Here is a 22,939-nt window from a genome sequence, read left to right on the forward strand (position 1 = left end):
GAATCGAGTCGATATGGCTGTTATGTCCCTAGTGTGCGCCCGTGATGTCGAATTAAATTAAAAAAAAAAAAAAAAAAAAAAAAGGGAGGGGCGAAAGAGGCGAGCAAAGTAAATTTTACCATAGAAGAAGCGAGTAAATAATGCTCACTCACGAGAATGTTGAGAACCTCGTCCGTGATTTTTCCTTTTACCCCACGGTTAAAAAGGATCCCCCTATACTCTAGCGAGACGCTTAGGGGCAGGTATCCGAACCGACCAAACAGATGGCGACCGTCGGATCGTGGGCCCCACGTCTCTAGAGAGAGAAAACGGGGAGGATCGGACGGACTGAGCTTCCACGACACGCCCTACTGTAATCCCCCACTGCACCCACCTGCGCCGTAGGCTTCCAATCATAAGAGGCGAGCCCCACCACGTGATGGTTGGGGGGGGGGGGGGGACGGGACGAAGTAGAATCTTAGGCGATATCTTTTTCCCTCCTCCCCGTTGATTTTTCTTTCCTGTTCCATTTCCTGGGAAAACGGGAAAATTAATAAGTGGGCCGGAACGAGAATATCTTTGCGAAGATATCGTTTGCCATCACCTCCTTGCCGACACGTAATCCGAATTGGCACGTCGGTTCCCGATGCCACCGGGGCACGTATTTACCATTGTATCCTCGCGGAGATACATCTACATAGATTTCTGGCCAAAATTGATAAAACATCTGTGCTCGTAAAATAGCAGACATGGAGTGCAACCCCACTTGCCGACCAAAAGTAGCCCTGGTTACAAGATACTATGCAAAATAATCTCACGGCAAAAGCACAGAAAAAAAAAGAAATTGGAAAAGATAAATGTGGTGACCCTCCGATGTGTAATTAGAGATTCCAGCTAGCATTAAACCCTCCGGAATCGAATTTGCTTGTGATGCATGGCTATGGAGTTATGTTAGAAAGCTGAAACCAAAAACCCCAAGACTTGTAGATTGAAAAAAGGCCGCGTGTATGTAAAGAGCACGTAAACCCCGCCCGATAAGCGACGTAGGATACTTCAACTGCGAATATGTCTGTCCTCGAACGTGATTGGGATGGAAGCAAGTGTCGAGTCACTCTATAATTGGAAGGTTAGGAGATGTGGCACGTCGGTTAAAATTACGGCCCACCACTTTGTGAACGAGGGACTCTAGTCTCCTCTACATATATTTATTCAGTGAATTAATTTTACGAATTAGTCATGGTATTTTTCTAACAGTATCTTTAAATAGAGCAAAAATCACAAAAAACCTCAAACTATGCTAATAGTAAAATATTTATCCCAAACTTTGTTCTGCAACGCCAAAAATTTCAAACTCGTACGTGTACAACACATTTACCCTCCGTCAAAATTCTGTCAATGAGAACCGTTAAAAATCTGCCTATATGGACGCCGGAAAATAAATTATGTTGACATGATGCTCACGTAACTTAACGACGTTTTGGCTAAAAATCACCTAATGAAACCTAGATAGAGGGTGAATATGTCACGTTAGGTATAAATTTGGAGGTTTAACAATGTTGAGGGTAAATGTGTCACAATGAATATAGGTTGGATTTTTTATCCAAAAAAAATTTCAATGTGCCGTGCTCATCGTCCAAAAATGGGTCGTCAAGTCTCGGCCTCGGGAAGCAACGGACCCAAACGAAGGAAAAAAGGATTAGGTGGGGTTTTGACCCGAGAGGAGGAGGGCCCCCTACATTCCGGGTAAAAAAAAAAACAGAGAAATGCAACGTCACCGCGAGCTCCTGGCCTCCCAAATTAGGGCCCCCCCATGCGAAGAGAAAGGATTCCGATCTCTGGTGTGAAAACTGCGAGCCACGTTCCAAGGTCAAAGTTCGCTGCCCACCATCGATAGGTGCAGGGCAGGGGAGCAGTCAATGCTCGCTGCGGTGGCCTGTCAACACTTAAATCCAATTTCACCCCATCCCAAGAAGGATGCCCATGCCGATTTTGTTTCTCTCCCCGTACTTTGCTCGTACTTGGCGGATCCACACGCAAAAATTTTCTTGGGTCGTTTAACCGGTCAAATGCATGGGCAATAATAACTTTGGACTACAAGTCTCGCTCAAAGTTTAACTCGCTCAAAGACGAGTTATCGAACTGCGACCGAAAGTTGGTGAGATCTATCCTTTCTATCGAGCCACAAGTAATTTGAATATTTTGGCTTAGATTAATCTCATTGAATCACCAAGGTTACATCAGAAGGTAATAGCCGTGCTTCATGATTTCTATTGCTCTGATTATAAGAAGATATAAGAAATCGTTTACCTCTCTAAATTTCTGTATATCGTTCTTCATGCTTCCTCTGGAATTCCATGGGAGGAGTAACGAACGACCACTTCTGTAGTCAACATCACTAGAAAGTTGCTTAATTCTCGCAAACATAGTCCCAGAGCACCCTCTCTCTCTCTCTCTCTCTTACACACGCGCATAAAACAATGAAAATCTCAACTTAAAGAGAACTTCTATTCTTTCTGAAAAGATAAAGCCCCTCTTTATAACCTATCGAAGAAAATATATCGGGAGGAACGAGGCTGTCAACTGCCAACAGCGTCAAAGTTCTTAGAATCAGTCTACTCAAAGTCTGTAGCAACAAATGCATTGTGAATTCCCAGCCAAGATTGTGATTTCTATAGCATTCAACAATCAAGTGCAGTTCTCGATTATCACAAGACGGGGAAAGTCTCATCTCATCTTGGCATAGTTTTTGGATGAGAGTTCGCCTCTCAGTTCTTATGCACATGGATACTTTTACTCCACTTTCGTTTTAGGATGAAAGTAAAGAAGATAATGTGATTGATTGGAGCTATTCATCTACAGTTTGGATGACTATATGCACAAACAAAACTTTGGTTTCGAGTTGAATTACAACCTTAGCTACCTGGGTTCTTTCGGATGGAGGCAGCTGCACAGCTGCGGACTAGGCTTCTCATTCTCTGGAGGATCAACTCGAAAGAAGGTCGCTTATCCGGGGCACTGCTCATAATTTACGAAATGCCAAAGTCAAAACGAGCTTTAATTGTGTGCTGAGGAAATAATGACAGATACGACGATAAGGAAGCTAAAGGGTGTTTGTTACCTCTGCCAACAGTCGTGGATTAAGGAGGCTATCCCAGGATCAATCCCTTCTGGCACGTCCAATCTTCTATCCATGAAGCCAACCACTCCGACAATCTTCAGTTTTGAGGAGAGCAACTTAAGCAAAAACTAGTAGGCAATGAGTGCGTGAGAGAGAGAGTGGGGTACCTGAAGGGAATTTAAGTTGTTCCATGGAATAGATTCTGTCATCAGTTCCCATAGTATTACGCCGAAACTGTACACATCAGACCTGCGTGACATAGAAGATATATCCATGCGTGAGTTTCTCTTAAATCAGAAAATATGGCCACATGTTGAGTAGAGAGTAGATACCATGCACGATGCGGCCGCTAATTTCATTAATTAGAACAAATCGATCATATTTTTATCAAGAACTTTTTGCGGACTAAGTTTATTGAAACTCGCATTTTGATTATCCTATGTAGAGAAAAGAGAGGTGGGAGTAAATCAAACACTCCTTAGGGAATTATATGGGGTGACTCCTGAAATTACTTTTCATCTGATGGTTCATTACGAAGGACTTCAGGAGCCATCCACTGAGGCTGCATCAGAAACATTGGAGTCAACAGACCCGCTGACAATAGCTTGCAAAGAAAATGAGAGACAGAGAGAGAAGTAATCAAGTAGCGAATGCCTCTGTTTATGCTAAGAATTGCCACATGAAACAAATGACTCAACAAGAGAATGTCATTACAGTTCCTCTTCCAGATTTTGCTGTTAACAGCGTGGCATTCTTCAACCTTGAGAGACCAAAGTCTCCAACCTGACAAGTTGTTCAAATAACATCAAACAATTGGTAAATGCTCGGCTCGATAGAAGTGCACGTTGTCATGTTAAGGGGAAAAAAAAGAACAGAGGTCCTCATGGCACTATATTGAGAATACATTACCTTGACAGTCCAATTTTTATCAACGAGCAGGTTAGAAGATTTGAGGTCTCGATGCACTATTGGTGGATTCCTGTGATGCAAATAATTCATTCCTCTGGCCTGCAATGAGGAATTAATTCAAGTTAACTTATCCGCTAATGAAGAGCGTCTACAATGTCGTTATCATAGTCATGCTTACATGCTTCTTGTAAGTGTGTGCATTGTGCGTCTGCTGTGTGCGTTCGCGTACTAGAGAGAGAGAGAGAGAGAGAGAGAGAGAGAGAGAGAGACTCACAACATCAAGGGCCATTCTCAAACGGTGCCTTGTGTCTAAGACTTGATTGTTTTTGTGTAGTGTCTTGAAGAGACTTCCCCTGATCAATCAAGACAGCAAGAAATTGATACATCTAAGAAATAACGAGGAAAGGAAAAAGGCACCACCCCAACACACTTGCACAGTTATACTCTCAATATCTAACAAACAGCAACTCTTACTTCTGGCATCATTGCTAGACCAGGCATCAGAAACCGCCATAATTTCCTTACCTTGGCATGGATTCTGTTACAATGGCTAGTCGTTCCTTAGAGTAGACTGCTCCCATGAACAATAGAACATTCGGATGTCTCAGTCTCTTCATTATTTCGATCTAAATTGCAGCAAGGGAGAGCCAAAACTGATCATTGACAAGCATGTTTTGAATGTAGTTAAAAGTAACAAGTTCAAGTGTACCTCTTTCTTGTAGTCCTGCAAAGTATTTTCACTATATTCGTTCCCAACATAGACCTTAATAGCAACATCCTGATGGGACAGAATCAATTTGCAAAGATCAAGATATTGATCGTCATACTTATTATGACATTTAAGCATCAGTTAAGGTAACTACCGATCCCTCCCACATGCCGCGATAAACTACTGCACATGAGCCTGCAGCACAGGTCAGACAAGCAGAATTAATTTGCAATTTGTGGAAATCTGCGTTAGGCTTTACATCCCAATATCCTTTTCCCTTGACTATTTTACTGACATTGTAGGTTACAAAAAATGATGCCCTCTAAGACAAGCTTAAAAAAATTCACTTTCATTGGACAGCATGATTAAGCCAATCTTCCTCAAGCTGACACTTTTTATATTTTCAATTGAAACATGTAACTCATAAACCTAGGTATATGAAGTACAGTGTCAGTCAAAATAATATAGAGAGACCAAACCGTACCTTGCCCAATCTCTTCACCCAGCTGTAGATCTTCCCAACGAATCTCGCAGTCAACCATATAACTCAACTCACTATCACTTTTGCTTGATGAAGTGTCGTGGCTGCCAATGCTTTCTCCAGAACTGTGGAATTGTTTGCCATCAGGCGGTTTTTGTACTTCCTCCTTTACCAAGTCTCCTGGCTCAGCAGTTTCCTCACTCACTTGGCTGAGCACTTTCGGCGACAAATTTCCTGGTCTAGGCAAATGAAAACACTTATTGTATTTTCTTGAGGATGCTAACTCAGAAGTCTCACTGAAAGTGGGAGGATGTGCACCTCTGTGCAAATCAATGGATTCTCTTTCAGCTAAAACAGGAGTTTTCCTGCCAGGACATTTCCCCATGATATTGGGATGAAGAGTTCCCTGGCAGGTACTTGATGCCTTCAAATCTGTTGCAATGTTAGGCTCACATGTCACTTCATTTCTCACTGGACCATTACTTGCATGTTTGATCTGTTGGTAACTTTCATCTTCATTTACCACGTTCCGATTACCTTTAATATGCAGCTTCTCCAACAGTTTTGCTGCCTGCGGTCAGTTCAGTCATGAAAAAGTTACCAAAACAAGATAGAATGGCAACATTATCACAGCACGGGCCCATTTTGTAAATGAATAATGTTATATATTTGCACAGTTGTGGATAGTCCTGTAGCTCATGTTCTTATATTCAAAATGGCAGAGCGTTTAGGACTGAAAAAAATGCCAAAGAGGAATCCAAAAATCTTAGTCTACTAACTTATCTTGCTAACCCATATTTCACTGCCTGGAAAGTTTAAGTCAATATGTTAAAGATTAAATAAGTATATTAACTATTCTGTAGAACTTTAACTATTCAATGTTGAACTTTCCCCTGCAACAGAAGTGCGCACCTTAGAAACCTCCCCCTCACGTGTGAACCTGCCATCTAGCAAGCTACAACTGGATCTAAAGTTAGATATTTTCATACACCAACAAATCTCGACAGCCTTCACCTCTAAGTCAACTCTGATCTCCTTTACCAGACCAACCTGTGATGGCATGCACAACCCAACAACCAACTATTTGCAATAATCGTCCTTTGGAAACTCATGCAGATAAACTATTGGCTTTCTAGTTCAAGATCTTGTAATGCGAAATTACAAGAAAGAGCCCAAAGTTACAGCCATTGGCAGACTTAACCAGACAAAATTTCAATTAAGCTGATCAGTTTGGCCAAACTCAGTCGCTTAACTATTCTCTTTACCTTCAATTATCCACTGCGGGACTTCCTACTCACACCTCGGACATGCATCCCAAGATAGAGTGTCCATGCAAACATCATCCCAAAGCAAACATTCATAGAAACTCACTAAAGAGTCAAATAGGCATCGCCCATCTAAAAACTTGACACCGTCAAAATTTTAATAAGGTAAAATAAACTCTTGGAAAGACTATTGAAACACGCTGATAGGCTTTCGTAGATTTGGGCAAGTAAGTATGCCAATTCACCATCCGAGGAATCTCTTCGATCAACCATATTTTCCCAGTGTTCATACTGGGAATACAAGACAATGATTTTCCATCACTTCTTTAGAGATATGAGAAATTCATCTTGCGGCCATAGGATCAGAGGACGGAGACTTACCAATTTACCAGGTTTCTCTAATATAGCATCATCAGTTTCTATTGCATCGTGCTGTCCACCAACACATAGATTCTGTGTATTGTCTCCACATCTGCGTGGTAGAACTTTGGACGCCTGTGAACAAAAAGAATGTAGTCTCTGTCAACTATCTCCAAGCTTCAGGAATTTCCAAAAATAGTAATAGAGGGGAAGATGATAAAGGGGGAAAGAAAACTGGAAGAAAGTGAGAAAATATGACATGGAATGTGTAAGCACCAGGTTTGAAACAGAGGAAGCAATTTGTGGTATAGGTGCAATCTGTGGCCGTGGCTGCCACTGAATCTTTTTCAAGTTCAAACCCCGTGATTTAGGCAAGCCATTAGCATGCTCCTCATTTGCTCTTGATCTGTCCAGGCTTATACCATTAAAAAGGGCCGCATCACTTGAAACAGTGATAACACCAGCAAGCTCTCCACCCTCGTATAATGGGCTTTTCGTCACCATAGCCATAAATATTTCACCAGACCTTTTCTTAAGAGGAAACTGACCTGACCATGACTGGCCAAACCTCAGCTTTTCCATGATATTCTGCAGAGAAGGAAAATGTTCTTCAGCAACTAGAATTTCATCAACTCTTCGTCCAATGACTTCATGGTCTTTCCATCCATAGAGATTCTCAGCAGAGTGGTTCCTGGAATTTGAAAAGCACAAATAGACTTCAGATACAGATGCGGCTTCACTGAGATATTGCAAACATGAAATTTCTCTATCTCAGCCTCTAATCGAAGATTTCCCTGCTTTAAGAAGTGCAAAACCAAGTGTGAAATGTGGCGGAACGATCAAAGCTACACTTTCTTGGAGAATAAGGGCTGAATGCTTTCCAAAAATTGCTGCATTGGTATATGACCAATGTGACTAGCATTCGCTAGAACGTTTTTGAAAATTTCAGAATTGCTCAAAGCCTTATACATTTTTTTACAATTTCTATTCTTTCGGCATATTCGTGAGAGCTTGAAAGTTGAAATAGTAAATATAGCTCAGTATATCATGTAATAAAAGATTTACTTTTAAAGAGATTTTTTAACCTATTTGAAAAATATTTTATGCAAATACTGGCATCTAGCATTCTTTGCTTGACCTTTTAGTTACACAATTCAGAAGCCACAAGTGACAATAGTAACTTGAAAGGGCAAGGGACCTTTTAGTTATTATTTCGATGGACATTGGTAAATGCATAATAATCTGAGCTTCTGTCTATGGATCTGGCATTCAAGTTCATTGAGAGAAGAGATTTTTCTTGGATAATGTTAAAATGGTTCATGTTGTTCCGGATATTACTAGTCTTTAGTCAGACAAATTTCAAACCTCTAAATTTGTCGTTATATTAGTGCTATACTTTCTTATCTAACTTTTGGGAAATTTTGTCAATAAATACAAAAAGTTAAAACTTCGCTCAGAGTATGTTCAGCCCCTCAGCAATAAATCTTTGGCTCTACCATTGTCTGGCCTTCCAACACCAAGAAAAACAAAAAAATATAACTGTGGTTTTCGTTTATAAGGCTGGAAGTTCAATGCGAACTTTTGTCAAACACCTTCACTATCTTGGCTCCTATCGTCATGCATCATGAATAGGAACACCGTCTTGAAATCACCAAACAAGGAGAACAGCCCATTGAGAAATATTCCTATAATTAATTCGGCAGTTTAGACATAGGATTCACTCAATCGTGGTTAAACATCCCAACATGATCTTCCATCAGCTGTGATGAACAGCATAAAGAGACAATTACTTTTAGAGTCAATTAAGCACCAAGTGTCAAAACTTTTTAAGGGAAGTAAACAGCACCTTAGCTTAGCACTTCAGCATTGCACCGCAAAAAGGTCGAACATCTCTATCCCTATGAACTAGTACGAGTTTCGACAATTCGCCGCCACTAATTCCTTCAAATTATCAGTGTCACTTCAACAGACTCTGCACACAAGTGCAACATGATTTTTAGTTTCCCGTGTTATTCTAATTTCTAGAGTAAAATATCTGCATCCACAACAATTACAGAAGTTCCTCCACACTTTCAAACCGGATTTAAAAATCATAAAACGCGCTCTTCAACTTCCAATACACACTCGAAGAGCGAATAGGCAATCGGAATCAAAGTTCGCGCCCAAGTAACTGAACATCCATCGTTCTCCACCACGCACAGACATTAACACACGCAAAACAAGCAGCACGAACAATCGCAAGCCAAACTTCCAACGACTTCGCACAAACAAGCGCGTAAGAAGCTCTAGCTGCTCCACACACTTCCAACTTCGACACCAAAACAATCCTCGACTTCTAATACGAGACATCAAGAGCCAATCAGCCACCGCGATCGCGAGCCGAGATTCCGCAGAAACTCAAATGGAAACAGAAACGCACCAGTACGTGATCTTTCGCGAAGAAGCTCCGCACACGTGAACGGCGTGTCCGATCGACTCCAGAATCCTCCGGCACGGGCCTCCCCCAAGGAAAGCTCCCGGGAACCGTGCGAACGGATCGGACCCCGAGTCCGGCGGCGGTGGCGACGCCGCGCCGGGCTCGGGGCTCTCGCCGGACTCGACGAGCTCGGCGAGTCGCTCCGTGAGCTCGGCTTGGCTCGCCTCGAGCCTCAGGCACCGATCGGCGACGGCCCGGTACCGGCTCGGCCCCGGCGCGGGCTCCGGCTCGGCTTCTCCGGCCATTCTCCGCTGCGCATGGAGGGGTCAGATCACAGGGAGCAAGCAACGCAATCGCTTAGTTTATTATTATTACAAAGGTGGTCACCAAGAAGAAGTCACTCCAACGACAACAGCCACAAGAACAGACGGGTTAAAAAAAAAAAGAACGCAAATTAAAAAACGCAATTGAAAAATAGACAAATTGCATTTTTTTAATTTTACGTGTGAGCGGGCCCGCGGGTGGGAGCAATCAGGTGTTGACAGGAGTACGAGTTGGTGAAGCGAAGGGGGCCAATGGGGGAAGAGGGATTTTCTCGTGGTGGGGCCGGCGCGTGATGTCAGCAGTGCTGGAGAGTTCGCTATTGGTTGAAGGGACGGCCACGCCAGCTTCTTGTTGCGTTTTGGGTTTTGGTGCCTCGAAGGCTGCCCTTGCCTTTTCGGGTTATTTACACGTCCTGCCCTTGCCGCCATTCGTTCGAAACGAAAGAGGAAGCGGGTGGGGGAACAAAAAATCTGTATTTTTTGAATTTTTTTAATCTAACTTTTCATTTTGACCGCATCTATACCGAATAGGAATGGGCATGGTTCCAGGGTAAAACCTGAAACCTGAGAACTTGACTAGTGACAGCATCTATAGATTTCAGGTTTCAAGATATGCAGGGTAGGTTCCAGGTTCTAAAAATTGAGGAACCTGTTTCGACGGGTAAGTTCTAGATTCTAAGTAAGTGGAACCTGAAACCTGGAACCTAAATAAGTTTTTGTGTTTTTTTTTTGTATATATATTCGTGTGATCTTGCGGCGTTTCATGGCATTAGATGATGAATGTATAATCTGGAACTACTAGTCTGAGCTTTCATTTTATGACTTGTTAATGTTTTATATTTTTCGTGTGTCTAAATATAAGTTGTGATTAATGGATCATAACAGCAAATGGTGGTCATTAAAATTGATGATTCACTATAATTGTTCAATTAATAATATAGGTAGAACCTGGGTAAACCCTGGAACCAACCCTCAAGCCTGTGATAGAGTAAGTTCTAAGTTTCAAAAAATGAGGAACCTATTATCATGGGTGAAACCTATATGGAACATAAAACCGCTCACCCGCAGTATCGATTCACGCAATGACTTCTCATTTTAATTATATTTACTTGAACTGTAATGCCAAAAACTAGTCTTTTTGTATTTTATTTGGTGAATGATAAAGCTTTCGGTATTGTTGCGTTCATTTTCGTTTTGTTTAACTAAAAATGAAATTAAAAAAAAAAAGAACGTGTTAGACCCTGGAACCTATACCGGAACCTGTAACAGGGTAGGTTCCAGGTTCTAGGTTTTGACGGGTAGGTTCCAAGTTCCAAAAAATGAGGAATCTGTAACCGATGGTAGGCTACAGGTTTCATGTGGAACCTGTAACAAACCTTGAATCGCTCACCCCTAGTATCGAATACACAAAAAACATAATCGATCTACTTTAATTTATTTTAGACCTGCAAAATAATAAATCAGTAGATCATCGAATTAGCAACTTATATAATTAATCCCTTTTGAAGACCTTGATAAAATATCTTGTGGGGAAAAATAAAAATTGTGGCGTGTAAAGATGAGAAAATGACACAGATGATTCATGAAATTTAGCACACCGTGCAATGTCGTCCCTGAAACTTTAAATTGTTTAACGTGGTCTTTAAACTTTTGGTACATATTCAATTTGGTCCTCTAAATTATATGAAAATATTCAATATTATCCAAGAACTTGAATTGATGAAAGAATAACATTAAACAAAAAGATAGAAAAATTAAAAGTTTAAGGATCAACGTTGTATATTCAGATAAAATTTAATGGACCACATTAAACAAATTCAAATTTTTTAAATTATATTGCAAGTTAAACCAAAATTTAGGAATTATTTGTATCATTTTCTCTATAAAAATTCAAGAGGAATTAAATCATGGCGCGCTTTGGACCAATAAAATAACCGTTCGAAGCGTTTGGCAGTCAAAAAGTCAAAATCATCATCAAACCAGAGATACCGTAATTTCCCAAGAGGCACCCGACCTTCGAATCCCTCAGATTCTGAAGTAGGAGCGGAGCTCGAATCGCTATTCCCTGATCGCGCGCGATTCCTCTCGCTCTGCTTTTTCGGGGCGCGGCGATTGAGCGCTTCTTCTTCCTCCTCCTCGTTGTAGCTCTAACGCTCTCTGAATCGAAGCGACGCCGTGCGCGGTTCTGTAAGAATCTTTTCCGCTTTCTGTGCATCGCTGTTGTCGACGTCGCCCATCGTCGCTTGTTTTCCGACGTGGAAAACGGTGGCGGGATGTCGGTTCGTACAGAAGCGAGCCAGGCGGTAGCGGAGCTGAAGCGTGCGCATCAAATGATGATTGCGGACGGCCCGGAGTACTGGAGTGGGCAATCACCTGATCCGACGGTATTTTTTAGGATGCTGATAGTGTTTTATGTTCTAACATCAAAACAACAGCTTGTCGAGGTGGATTGTGTACAATGACTCTGTTGTTTCGATGCTATGAATTGATTGCGATTCATGGAGATTCGGTGCGTCTTGCTGGGAAGTCTCCGACGCGAAGGAGATATATATATATGCCTGAGACGGCATCGATTCTTTAAGCAATTTCGGATATCGTCCGTCACGCCGGTAGAAGTTAAATATCTCTTCATAAGCAGCGAAAAAGATTACCGGAGTGGCGGTCTCGGTGTTAACAATGGCTTTTGCACCAAAGCATATGATTCATTTGACCTTTTCTTTCCAGAAGTGAGATTCTAAGCTGAATCATAAAGATGGTCAGAAAGTTGTTGGTGAAATTGAAAATGCTTATCTGCTCACTCTTGGAAGTACCGTCACAGGTGCTGTGGGGAAAATGATTGTCGCGGAATTGATAAGAAAAGATGCAGAGTCATAGTACCCATGACCATAGATGTTGGTGAAGGAGCCTCAGTTGGCGTTAGACTTTAGGCTTGAGAAATTATTGTATAGCCCAAGAATACACTTCCCTCTCTCGCATGAGCGTGAATCGTACATGGGCGGGATCCGCATCGCATTAGCGAGGGAGGACATATATTACGAGAGCGCTGTAATTATCTTCTTATCTCTTGTTTGAGTTTATAGGTGATGTGTCTCCTGTTAATTTGACTGGATGTTCCATTTCGTCATTTCTTTTCTCAACTCTTCTTTCGGGCGGGGCGAGAACGTGGAAGAAAGGCTGACGAGCTGCAAATGCTCTATTTAGAGATGGAGATATGTCGTCTCGACCAAAAAGATTGACAGAGGTAATGTGTTTTGCAAGAAAAATTTTCGTTTGCTCAGTGATTGAAGTAACATGTTTCTCCCACTTTCTCTTTAATTCTCTTGAACAAGATGAAAGTAAAAAGATACAGTGTCTGAACTATCAATTGATCTTTGTTGAAAAGACTCTGATAGCTTCTTGCTTCTGTGTATTTTGCAATCTTCTTGCTACGCTTTCCTATTCAGCGTCTCTTCAAGCAATCTGATTGGAGGATGCCAGTACGATTCCGTCAGTTTACACCCGCTCAATGCTCAGACATGACAATGCCATGCATTTGAAGTGTTTATTTTGCTATTCTGGAGCTTTATGCATCTTCCAGATTCAATGCATCTTTCTTCCTGAGCTGAATGTGAAAGCCATCTGGAAATTGTAGACCAGGGGTTCGAACAATGTTGCCTCCCTCGATTATTTGCCACCTGAAAGTTCGAAGAAAAGGTCAGCTCTCTCTCTCTCTGGTCTGTGCATGAATACTCACTCGCCGTGCATAGTCAGTAAAGCTAATCCACAATAAACTTTCATAGCCTGTTTACCTGTACTTAGTAACCAAGCAATGAAGAAAGACCGCCATCTGGACTTTTGTGAAGTCTGTTCCAACACAAAATCTCATACCACCGCCAAAAGCCATGAAATGTTTAGATGCACCATTCACTTCAATTCCCTGTATTTGACCACCAATTTTTATCAGCACATTAAGTGGCTTAGTAAGTTATTTATACAAATTCTTTCGCACCAAATTGCTGGCTGGTGCACCAAAAGTGAAAATCCACAAATGCAGGACCCACCTCCCATCTTTCTGGATTGAATGAAAGAGGATCTTCATATTTCGTGGGGTTTAAGTGTACAGCTGGTGGACATGCCACAACTGCCCATCCTGCTGGTATGGTGTATCCTGCATTAACATCGGGCTTTATGCTTCGTCAAGGTGGGCATGAATTTATTAGCATAGTTACAATAGAAGGCCTAGTGATACTGTTGCACATACCTTTGAACTGGATGTCTCTTAGTGCTCTTCGGAAGACTCCTGGAACTATATTTGCCAGTCTTACAGTCTCATTTATGAACTGAAAGATGAATTTTATTAGAGCCGTACAGATGCACGTATAATCTCTACCTGATAATTTAAACGGTTATAACCCACCTGAAATGTATACGTCATTAATTTGTACTCCTTCCATGAAAGTCCGGAACTAGCATCATCCCTTTTCCTGAGAATGGCCTCATGCTCTTCCTGCCATAATCATAAGGATTTAGGGAAAGTTTGCCAGCACTCAAGAGCTATTGGTAAACTTATACAGTGGAACCAAAAAGGCAGAATTTTACTGACCGTGAGTTGCTTCAGCACCCTAGGATGATCTGAAAGAAACTTGATGGCTAGCGTAAGAGCCAAGGACGTGGTCTCAAAGCTGGCAAAAAGTAGCACAAACATTAAATCTAGAGCGATTGCCTCCGTGAGTATTGTTCCCTCTTTCTTAAGTTCTTCCAGGACATAATCAAAAAAATCACTTTGGTGCTTCCTGGGCGTTGCTCGTCTTTCTTGCATTAGGTTCTTCAGCATTCTCATTGCCTTTTTCCTGCCCTGATTCAAGATCACAAAGGGACGAGGTTGATACCATAATAGGGTACTTCAGCTTGTCAAGAAATGAGTCATTGCCATCTCTTTTTTCCCCTTTTTTAAGGAAAGTGGAACCAAAGAGTAGGAAAATCACATTATTTAATGTTCTGGACTTAACTCAGTTTACCTGGAGACATTCGTGATAGGCTGTTCCAGGCATATCTAGTGGAAAGGAAATTAAACCCTTTATAAAGGCATCAAAATTCGCTCTCAGATTCTCTGACGAGCTCTCTGAGTCATGACTTATCAGCTTCTTTGCTGTCAAATGGAATATCATCTGCAGAGACCATAAGTTCATGCATATGCTTGAATTAGGATGCCTTTTGGAGGAATATGTGAATCAGAGAGCAGAGCTTAGGCTGCATTACACTTGCAGTTGCGTCTTTTACTTCGACCTTGTCCTGATTCGACCAGTGCCTCAACCTTCGAATTGCAACTTCCTCAACTTCAGGGAGCATCTTCTTGAGGCTTTCTGGGCCAAAGAGATAGAGCACCATGTTCTTGAGGTACCTGTACATAAAACCATGCAAAGAACCCACATTCTGTCGCCCAAAGATCTCTGTGAAGGTGTCTGGATACCAGCTCTCGAACAAATGCCCTTCTTGTTGGAAGATGAAGTAATTGAAATCTGGGTCGGCTGATACTACAACCGGCCGACCGACCAAACTGGTACGAAATATTGGCCCGTATCTGAAAAATTTACTGGAATCAGACATTTATCGGAAAAGGCAAAAGTAGCAGCGTCCTAACTTTAGATTTTAGTTACCTCTTCATTCTCTCTTTAATGAATGGAGCGATGTCATGAGTAGTGTTTGGAGTGAAGAACCGAAGGGTCTCGCCTAGAAGTGGCCACCCCATTGAACCTGGCGGGAGCTTTCCGTCGCATCTGGGATTTCTCCATCTGTAGACCCAGTTTGTTATGCTTAAAATGATCAAAGCTCCAATGCACAATGCCCACATTCTCAGTTCTGCTAATATCTTCAATGTGAGAAGTTCTCTATTAACAGATGCTAGCTTCAGTGAAAATCTTATGTAGGCAGCTTTCAGGTTTAACAAAATGTCAAAACAGGAGGAGAAAGTTTGGGAAGGAAGGGATGAATGAGGGCATAGATGCTGACCTATCTCGGAAACCCATTAGAGGAATCTTATATAGGGTTATGGTGATTCACATCTAGCTGGGAAATGACTATGAAATTGGCGCCCTTTGTTATAGGGAAGTTGTGTTTGCTTCAGAAAGAAATTTATACGAGTAGTTGGAGATAAACTAAAATAATCCGGAATCATTCTGCCCGAGAGACCACTAAAATAGTGACTATGAAATTATCCTTCGTCAACGGCCTCTGTGAAATTGTGCAACAGACTTGCATTACATGATAAAGAAGCTCTCTCTCTCTCTCTCTCTAGATTAGATGTTCACTGAACTTGGAAAAGAAACATGAGGTTGGAAGGATTTGTCTGATGGAAAATTTGTATCAGAAAGCGATGCCAATCTTCAGTGCATCATTTAATAGAACACATGAATAGCATAAGGTCTCCCCAACTCATCGAAATCTTAAAAGCAACTGTTCTGTATACAACAGTATCTAAGTGACGCTGATGCCTCAATATATGCTCTTCTTGGTTGCCTCTGTTTTTCCCCCTTAAACATTTCGTTTATTGTCCAAGTTACAGTTGTGACAGATATGTTCCTAGATATTCTCTAGCTGGAATCTTGTTCTTATATTCGTATCTATCGCTCTAAATCTCTGCGCCTGCGTCATCAGAGATTGCAAAATGGATACGGAAGAAATAAGGAGAGAGAGAGAGAGAGAGAGAGAGAGAGAGAGTGAGGAAAAAAGAGTTCTCTCTTATTTCTTTGACTAATGTTTGTGAAGAGTCAGTGGCTAAGCTAATTAGGCTAATGAATGAGGCTGTACTCATTTCGAAGCATAGAGCAGCGCCCCTCCGTCCCATTGAGCCACGGACTTTTACCTCATGCAGTGAGCTCCACTAGATAGGTAGGTCACTGTTTTTGTGACCCAACATTATTTGAATCATTGTTTAAATGTATCACGCGACGGATGGTATTCGTGTCAAAAACTTCTTGACCCACCGCGGATTCAGATGTCTCTACAGTATTCCTATCAACTTGGTAAAATCCTTTGCATTCCTAGGCTTGTTTGTGCACTTTTTATAGGAGCCACGTCGCTCAACGAATTTTATCTGCATCTTTGCGATTTGCTGTCAACAACTCTAGGCACCGCACTGGTGGTGACCTCTGTGTATGCAGAACACAGACTATCTTTATTGCTTACGTTATGTTTTGAGAACATATATATATATATATATATATATAAGTCACGCCCCACACATTTATAGCACAAAAGTGCTTTTGTTGTCTTGGCGGAAAATATTCTCCTTTTGAAAAATATTTTTTCGGAAGTCATTTTTATGAAAAATATTTTCCCAAAACATAATTTTTCGGTGTTCGGCGATCAATATGAAAAAGTTTTGGAAAATATTTTTCACCGGCAGCGACTGGCGGCGGCGGCGGGCGGCTACCGGCGGCGGCGGGCGAATGGCGGCGGCGGTCGGCAACCTTAGTGAAGAAGAAGAAGAAGCTCCGGAAAATGATTTCCACTTTTGAAGAAGCGGAAATCATTTTCCATAGACTTAGGCTATTTTGTGAGGGGGGGAAGGAAAATATTTTCCCACGGAAAACGTTTTCTGCCCCCAAACACTGGAAAACCCGAAAAATATTCTCCTTTTGGAAAATATTTTCCCGGAAGTCATTTTCCTGGAAAATGTTTTCCCGGAATATAATTTTCCGGTGTTCGGCGACCAATATGAAAAAGTTTCGGAAAATGTTTTTCGCCGGCGACGGCGGCGGCGCATGGGCGCGTCCGGCGGCCGGCGACCGCCGGCGGCGCAAGCGACCGACGGCCAACGTCCGGCGGTGGCGCGGCGGGGCGACGACCTGCGGCGGCGGCCGGCTACCCGCGGCGACGGCCGGCCGGCGGCGGCAGCGCGGCGACCGGCGACCTTAGTGAAGAAGAAGAAGAAGCTCCGGAAAATAATTTCCGCTTTTGAAGAAGCGGAAGTCATTTTCCGTAGACTTAGGCTATTTTGTGAGGGAGGGAAGGAAAATATTTTTCCACGGAAAACGTTTTCCGCCCCCCGAACACCAGAAAACCCGGAAAATATTTTCCTGGAGAATATTTTTCGCCAAACGAACGGAGCCTAAAATAGAATATTTCCGTGACAGAATCAGGTGACGAAGATAGCTGAACTCCCTTGTGGAAAGGTCGTGGGCTCACAACAATGACAGCTTGAGTAAGCCCTTTTCCTTTTTTGGGCCAGCAAGGAATTAAATCCTTCTTTTCCCCTCAAATTATAAAAGGGTATCCTCCAAACTCCTAATGGTTGTCGTATCATGTATGAAAGCCTAATCGAAGTAGAGTCATGAGGACCCACATGCTCGGCTTGTCCTTCGCACAGAATCACTTTAGGGCCCGTTTGGTAACGTGCCAAATAGTGAAAATTTCTGTTCTTTTGTTTCCAGAAATAGTTTGGGAACAGAAATGCGTTTGGTAAATTTTTTGTTCCTTGGCACATTTTTGCAAAAATTTATGCCGAGAAACAGTTTTGGAAGAGAAACAAGAAGTAAAAAAGTTGCTTCTTGTTTCTGACAATTTTGAGAATCAGTTTTTTTTTTCTTTTTCTTTTTTTTCTTTTCTTATTTTTGTGTTGTTCTTCCCTCGGCTGGGCCGGCCGCCGGCGACCGGCCACAGCCCAGGGCCGGCGAGGGCGAGGGCTGGACCCTCGCTGCCTGGGTGAGGCGGCCTCGCCCGGATCGAGCGAGGCCGAGCCTCGCCGTCCGTCGCGACGGCGAGGTCGGCCTCGCCCGGATCGGCGAGGCCGAGCCTCGCCGTCGCGACCACGGCGAGGTCGGCCGCCGTGGGTCGCGCGGCAGGCTCGGCCTCGCCCAAATCCGGCGAGGCCGAGCCTCGCCGTCTGCAGGCGAGGCCGCCTCGCCCAGGCGGCGAGGGTCCAGCCCTCACCCTCGCCGGCCCTGGGCTGTGGCCGGTCGCCGGCGACCGGCCATGGCCAAAGAAGAAAATGGGTAGAAAGAAAAAAAAATTAAACAATTCAAAATATTATTTGGGAACAGAAATTTTGTGTAGTTACCAAACGCATTTCTGTTCTTTTCTACTTTAGGAATAGAAATTTTGGACAGTTTATCAAACACCTTCAAATACTCAGACATTATTTCCGGGCACAGAATAAAAAAAAATCATTTCTATTCAGAAATAGCGCCCGGGCACAGAATGGTATTCATGCGCACCCTTAGTGGCCACCCACACGCAGTGGATCCTCGTAAGTATGATCTCCCTGATGTTTAGTTTAATCAAAATACTGCTATGGTTCATGGCCCGCTTGCTCATTTCTTACTTCCCATACGCCGCTTAAAGAATTGCATCTACTACGTATTTCACGTACTTTCGCTCTAAAATTTTAGACTCAAGTTGCAAGAGCATCGTTCCTGTGGGTTTTATTGCGGTTTCGTGTGGGCGCCCCATGTAAAAGTTTGCTAGAACCTGCACCAGTAATATCCGTCGAAGTTGTTCGATATACCGAATTTAGATCTTCAATGACTTCGCATGAGGATGAAATTATTGGTATAGTCTGCAGTGAGGAGTTAATCTGTTGGCTTTTTTCTGTGGTTTCATGACTAACGCCTTCTATTGACGGTAATTTCTCTCTTTTAGCGATCATTCTTCTACTGCGAATAAGCGTGTAATTCTCTTAAGGAAAATTTTGATGACTTTGTTTACATGTTAGTGTCGAAACACATATACACGTCGTCGATAATTGCTCACGATTCTTTTAATAAAGAGTAGAGATAAATTAAGATACACTGTGAGCAACCCTGCTTATATTAACCAGCGGTATCGTGACGGCGAAGCACAAAAAAGTTCTGAATAAAACTTAGTCTATAGCTCAAGTTGCATTTCGTTGCCCATTGTCAATCCATCAATAATGGTCTCAAATTGCATATTTATATCAACAAGCTTGCATGATTGGAAGTGAAGATGCTTTGAACTGTGCAATCAGAGAACTGGAAGGAGTAGTGAACCAGTAAACCACATTGCTTCAGATTGTAAAAACCTGAACATGTAACGGTCAAGCAAGTGCTGCCACTTGCATTTAATTCCCATTTGACCGGAGCAAGGGTAAGACTAAAAACATCTAGGAAAGCAAAACCTCTTTTGACCATATTAATGATGTTTGATTCTGGACACAAATTTTTAGGGTTTGACACTAACATAGCTTGGTAATCTTGGGGTGCCAAGAGGCTTGCCATACGCTTTCTTGTCGGTAAAATGTCTCTGCATTCCTTGCTGGGGTGGTTTCAGGCAATATCATTATCACTTTAAGAGCATTATATGCAGTAGATTGTCGGTTGCTGTGTCCCATATGAGGTAGGGCTTTGTAGCTTCTTGAAATTTGGAATAGGATTACTATATGATGGAGAATCATTAGGAACAAGGGTTTCACACAAGAAAACAAGACTCTTACACCTTTATGTTTTTGAATTTGAATGTCGAAATTTCATTAACTTATTCTATATGTAATTTGGGCTAGCAGAAAAACTTGCATGGGCCAATTACCAATTTTTCTTTGTTGTGTCCGATTATCAAAACTGGCTAGAAAAATGAGCGACTTCTAATGTACTTTGCTGTTGTATTACTAACTTTAGAGTGGAGACAAAATGGAGGGTCATGTGATTCATGTGCTTCTCTCGTTCCTAGAAATGATGAATTCTTTGGACGTTTGTCATCTAATTGATTTTTGCTAATTTAAGGCATTCTTATTTGTTTAATGGGGCTACTCCTAGTAGGTTCATTGAACCCGTCGAGAATCGTCAGATGAAGCTAAACAACTAATAGAAATCTTAACAAACAAAGTGCCTAAAGATCAATAGTGTAGATCATCCATAGAATGATATCATTTTTTAAGAAATGAAAAACAATGCAAGAGTTAAATATGTCAGAAATTGTTTTGAAGGTCGTCCTCTCAACTCTTAATGCAAGAGCATAGATGTAATAGTCAATTACTCATAATTTGGGAAAAATGTAAAATCGTGTCGAGACCACTGAATTATGACAAAATGCTAGAGAAAGAAAAAGAATTATATGATCTTTTTTCATTGCCAAGTCTTAATAAGGGGTGTGCAAAATAGACCGCCCAAACCGGAAATCGCCCGGACCGGACTAGATCGGGCGGTGTGGTCCGATTCCCGGGAGTGTCGGTTCGATTTCTTGTTCCTAAAAGTGGAACCGGTGTCTGGGCGGTCTGGTTTTCGATTCCAAAGGGAATCGGACGGGACCAGACCGACCACATATACATTTTTTTTATATTTTTTTATTTCTTCAAAAAAATTAATGAATTTTAACTAAACCCTAAGTAAAGAACGTTTTTTTATTCGTCTTTTCAATTTGAGGAATACCGCATACATATCACTTTATTCAACAAGTAAAGATGGTATCAAGTAGTGGGAAAAAAAAAGTGATCGGTTTCATTGGACCAGATTGGAATCAGATCGGGAACCGATCGCCCCTAGTCTTTATCATCTATAAAGAGCCATATCACATGCATCAAAAGAGAATGTTTTTAAATGATGGAAATGGAGGAGTGGTTCAAAAAAAAAAAGACGAGACGTTAGTCGGGAAAAGAAGTTAATAAATGATTAAAAAAAAAACTCATCTTTCAAAAGACAGGTAAACGGAGGCCAACGTAGCAAATAATGGTGTGCTTCCAATTAGGTATGACAATTGTTTATATCATATATTTATCAAATTACGGCAGAAATCATTTTTAAATAATTGTACGGAGCAATAAAGAAAGAAATGCTTTTCCGAAAGGAGTCTATTATTTATAGATTGAAAGTTACAGTTGCGAAATAGGCATAAAAAGCTAGTTACTATTTGTCCAAGTATAAGAATAAACAAAACGAAATACTCACGTTCCTGCCTCCTAAGCAAATGGGAGAATAATGCACCGTCTCTTTATCTTCTCTTAAGCTGATGTGAAAGCAAGCATTGGAGACAATCCTTATGACTACTCTGCAATAATATCTTTAATAATGAAAAATTTGGACCAAAGATTTGGCGATTGATCAAAATAGAAACTCAAAAAATTAATTAAAAAACGTTCTAAACCAAATGAGGAGATAATTACACAATCAATCCTAAGCATGTTGTGCGGATGCCAATTCAGGTTTAAACATTTCAATTTTATTAATGTAGTCCTAAACCTTTCCGCGGAATTTCAATATAGTCATTTCGCCCGATTACCGTCGGAAATTACTAAAGCGATGTCCAGTCATCGCCGGCCATCCTATGCGACACGCCGATGTGGATAATTAGCCCAAAAAAGATCGCCCAAAGGTTTAGGATTACGTTGACAAAATCGGAAAATTTACGATTGAACTGGTATCCGTATAATGGGTTCAGGATCGAACTGGTAATTTTTTCCTGCCAAGTGAGGTTTAGGATGCAGTGTGACCGACTTGACCGCCAAGTAAATATGTCAGATTGATTAAATGAATTGGTCTGTCTTGCGGATGGAATAAGAACTCCATAACTTATAACACAAACATCATCGCACGATTTGAATAATATTTGTCTTCCACAAGTAAACAATGGCAACTGAGCTTAAAGAGCTGGCAATCAATGGACCTCGGAAGACACGAAATCTCTAGGTGGCGTTGCTTTGTATAGACATGGGAGCTGTTGCTCTTCTGAACAAAGTAACGAGAAACCTCTCGGAATCGTTCATGAAATTCAATTTTGGCGATTAAGTTGGGCTGAAGCTTTGGGCACATGACAATGCGTACCATAGTATCACCATCGTCGTCAAAAAGATTATTAATTCAAAGGACAACGTAACATAGAAACAGAAGCACGTTCTGGAGGGCATTGCATGGGCAATAATTGAATCGAAGGACAAAATTAGAGAGGCTCCAATACGCATCTCGATCCTGCATTTAACGACGATCAAGAGTGTTGCCCAAGGTTAAGGATTCCCAGATGTGCGTATTAGAATATTCAAATATTGAATCACGCATTTATCTAACAATTTAAACTTTTTATAACAATTGATAGTGATTCCGCCAAATCTCACGTGATATTACATCAAAAGATCTCGAGTTTGATTCTTTTCAGGCTCCTATTTGCCTACCCTAATTAAATATTCCCACGCTTAATACTAGGCAACTTTTCATTCGTTCAACGTGAGCATTCACTTATCATATCACGTTCATTGACCGAGAATATTCTTGAGTGAGCTACAAATATCACATCGACAGACCACCATAATATAAATTCGAGATTGCAGAGTCCTTTTCATTTCATGGGTCAACCTCACGAATCCAGTTGTTGATTGAGCATTGTAAGAATTGGCGTCAGCAGTGACGACCAGACTAACCATGGTGACCGAGCATGATCAAAAGAAAATGAAAAAGTTG

General features: G+C 41.6%; 2 protein-coding genes across 7 annotated transcripts; both read right to left on the bottom strand.

Annotated features, from left to right (window-relative positions):
• Nucleotides 1-2,791: 2,791 nt before the first annotated feature.
• LOC115690273 (probable serine/threonine-protein kinase SIS8) lies at nucleotides 2,792-9,621 on the bottom strand. Of its 6 annotated transcripts, XM_056317985.1 has the most exons (16): nucleotides 9,241-9,620; nucleotides 7,098-7,512; nucleotides 6,843-6,956; nucleotides 5,734-5,767; nucleotides 5,515-5,628; nucleotides 5,200-5,430; nucleotides 4,870-4,910; nucleotides 4,716-4,784; nucleotides 4,532-4,632; nucleotides 4,281-4,359; nucleotides 4,007-4,105; nucleotides 3,812-3,880; nucleotides 3,610-3,659; nucleotides 3,265-3,346; nucleotides 3,098-3,192; nucleotides 2,792-2,994 (listed from the first exon to the last, which is right to left on the bottom strand). In XM_056317985.1, exons 1-16 carry the CDS (start codon nucleotides 9,540-9,542, stop codon nucleotides 2,892-2,894), a joined length of 1,998 nt encoding a protein of 665 aa, XP_056173960.1. In that variant the 5' UTR covers nucleotides 9,543-9,620; the 3' UTR covers nucleotides 2,792-2,891. The 6 variants fall into 6 exon arrangements, with proteins under 6 accessions (XP_056173960.1, XP_056173959.1, XP_056173958.1 ...); XM_056317984.1 differs by having other exon boundaries at nucleotides 5,200-5,767; nucleotides 7,098-7,236; nucleotides 7,348-7,512; nucleotides 9,241-9,621; XM_056317983.1 differs by having other exon boundaries at nucleotides 5,200-5,628.
• A 3,382-nt stretch (nucleotides 9,622-13,003) lies between these two features.
• On the bottom strand, nucleotides 13,004-15,390 carry LOC115690275 (cytochrome P450 87A3-like). The gene is made up of 9 exons (XM_030616580.2): nucleotides 15,197-15,390; nucleotides 14,799-15,120; nucleotides 14,558-14,707; nucleotides 14,143-14,394; nucleotides 13,957-14,046; nucleotides 13,801-13,879; nucleotides 13,601-13,707; nucleotides 13,349-13,476; nucleotides 13,004-13,234 (listed from the first exon to the last, which is right to left on the bottom strand). Exons 1-9 carry the CDS (start codon nucleotides 15,388-15,390, stop codon nucleotides 13,123-13,125), a joined length of 1,434 nt encoding a protein of 477 aa, XP_030472440.2. The 3' UTR covers nucleotides 13,004-13,122.
• Nucleotides 15,391-22,939: the final 7,549 nt, after the last annotated feature.

This window comes from Syzygium oleosum, unplaced genomic scaffold, assembly GCF_021117445.2.
Source record: "Syzygium oleosum isolate NSW1041296 unplaced genomic scaffold, Sole_v2.1 Sole_v2.14, whole genome shotgun sequence".
NCBI classification, from domain to species: domain Eukaryota; kingdom Viridiplantae; phylum Streptophyta; class Magnoliopsida; order Myrtales; family Myrtaceae; genus Syzygium; species Syzygium oleosum.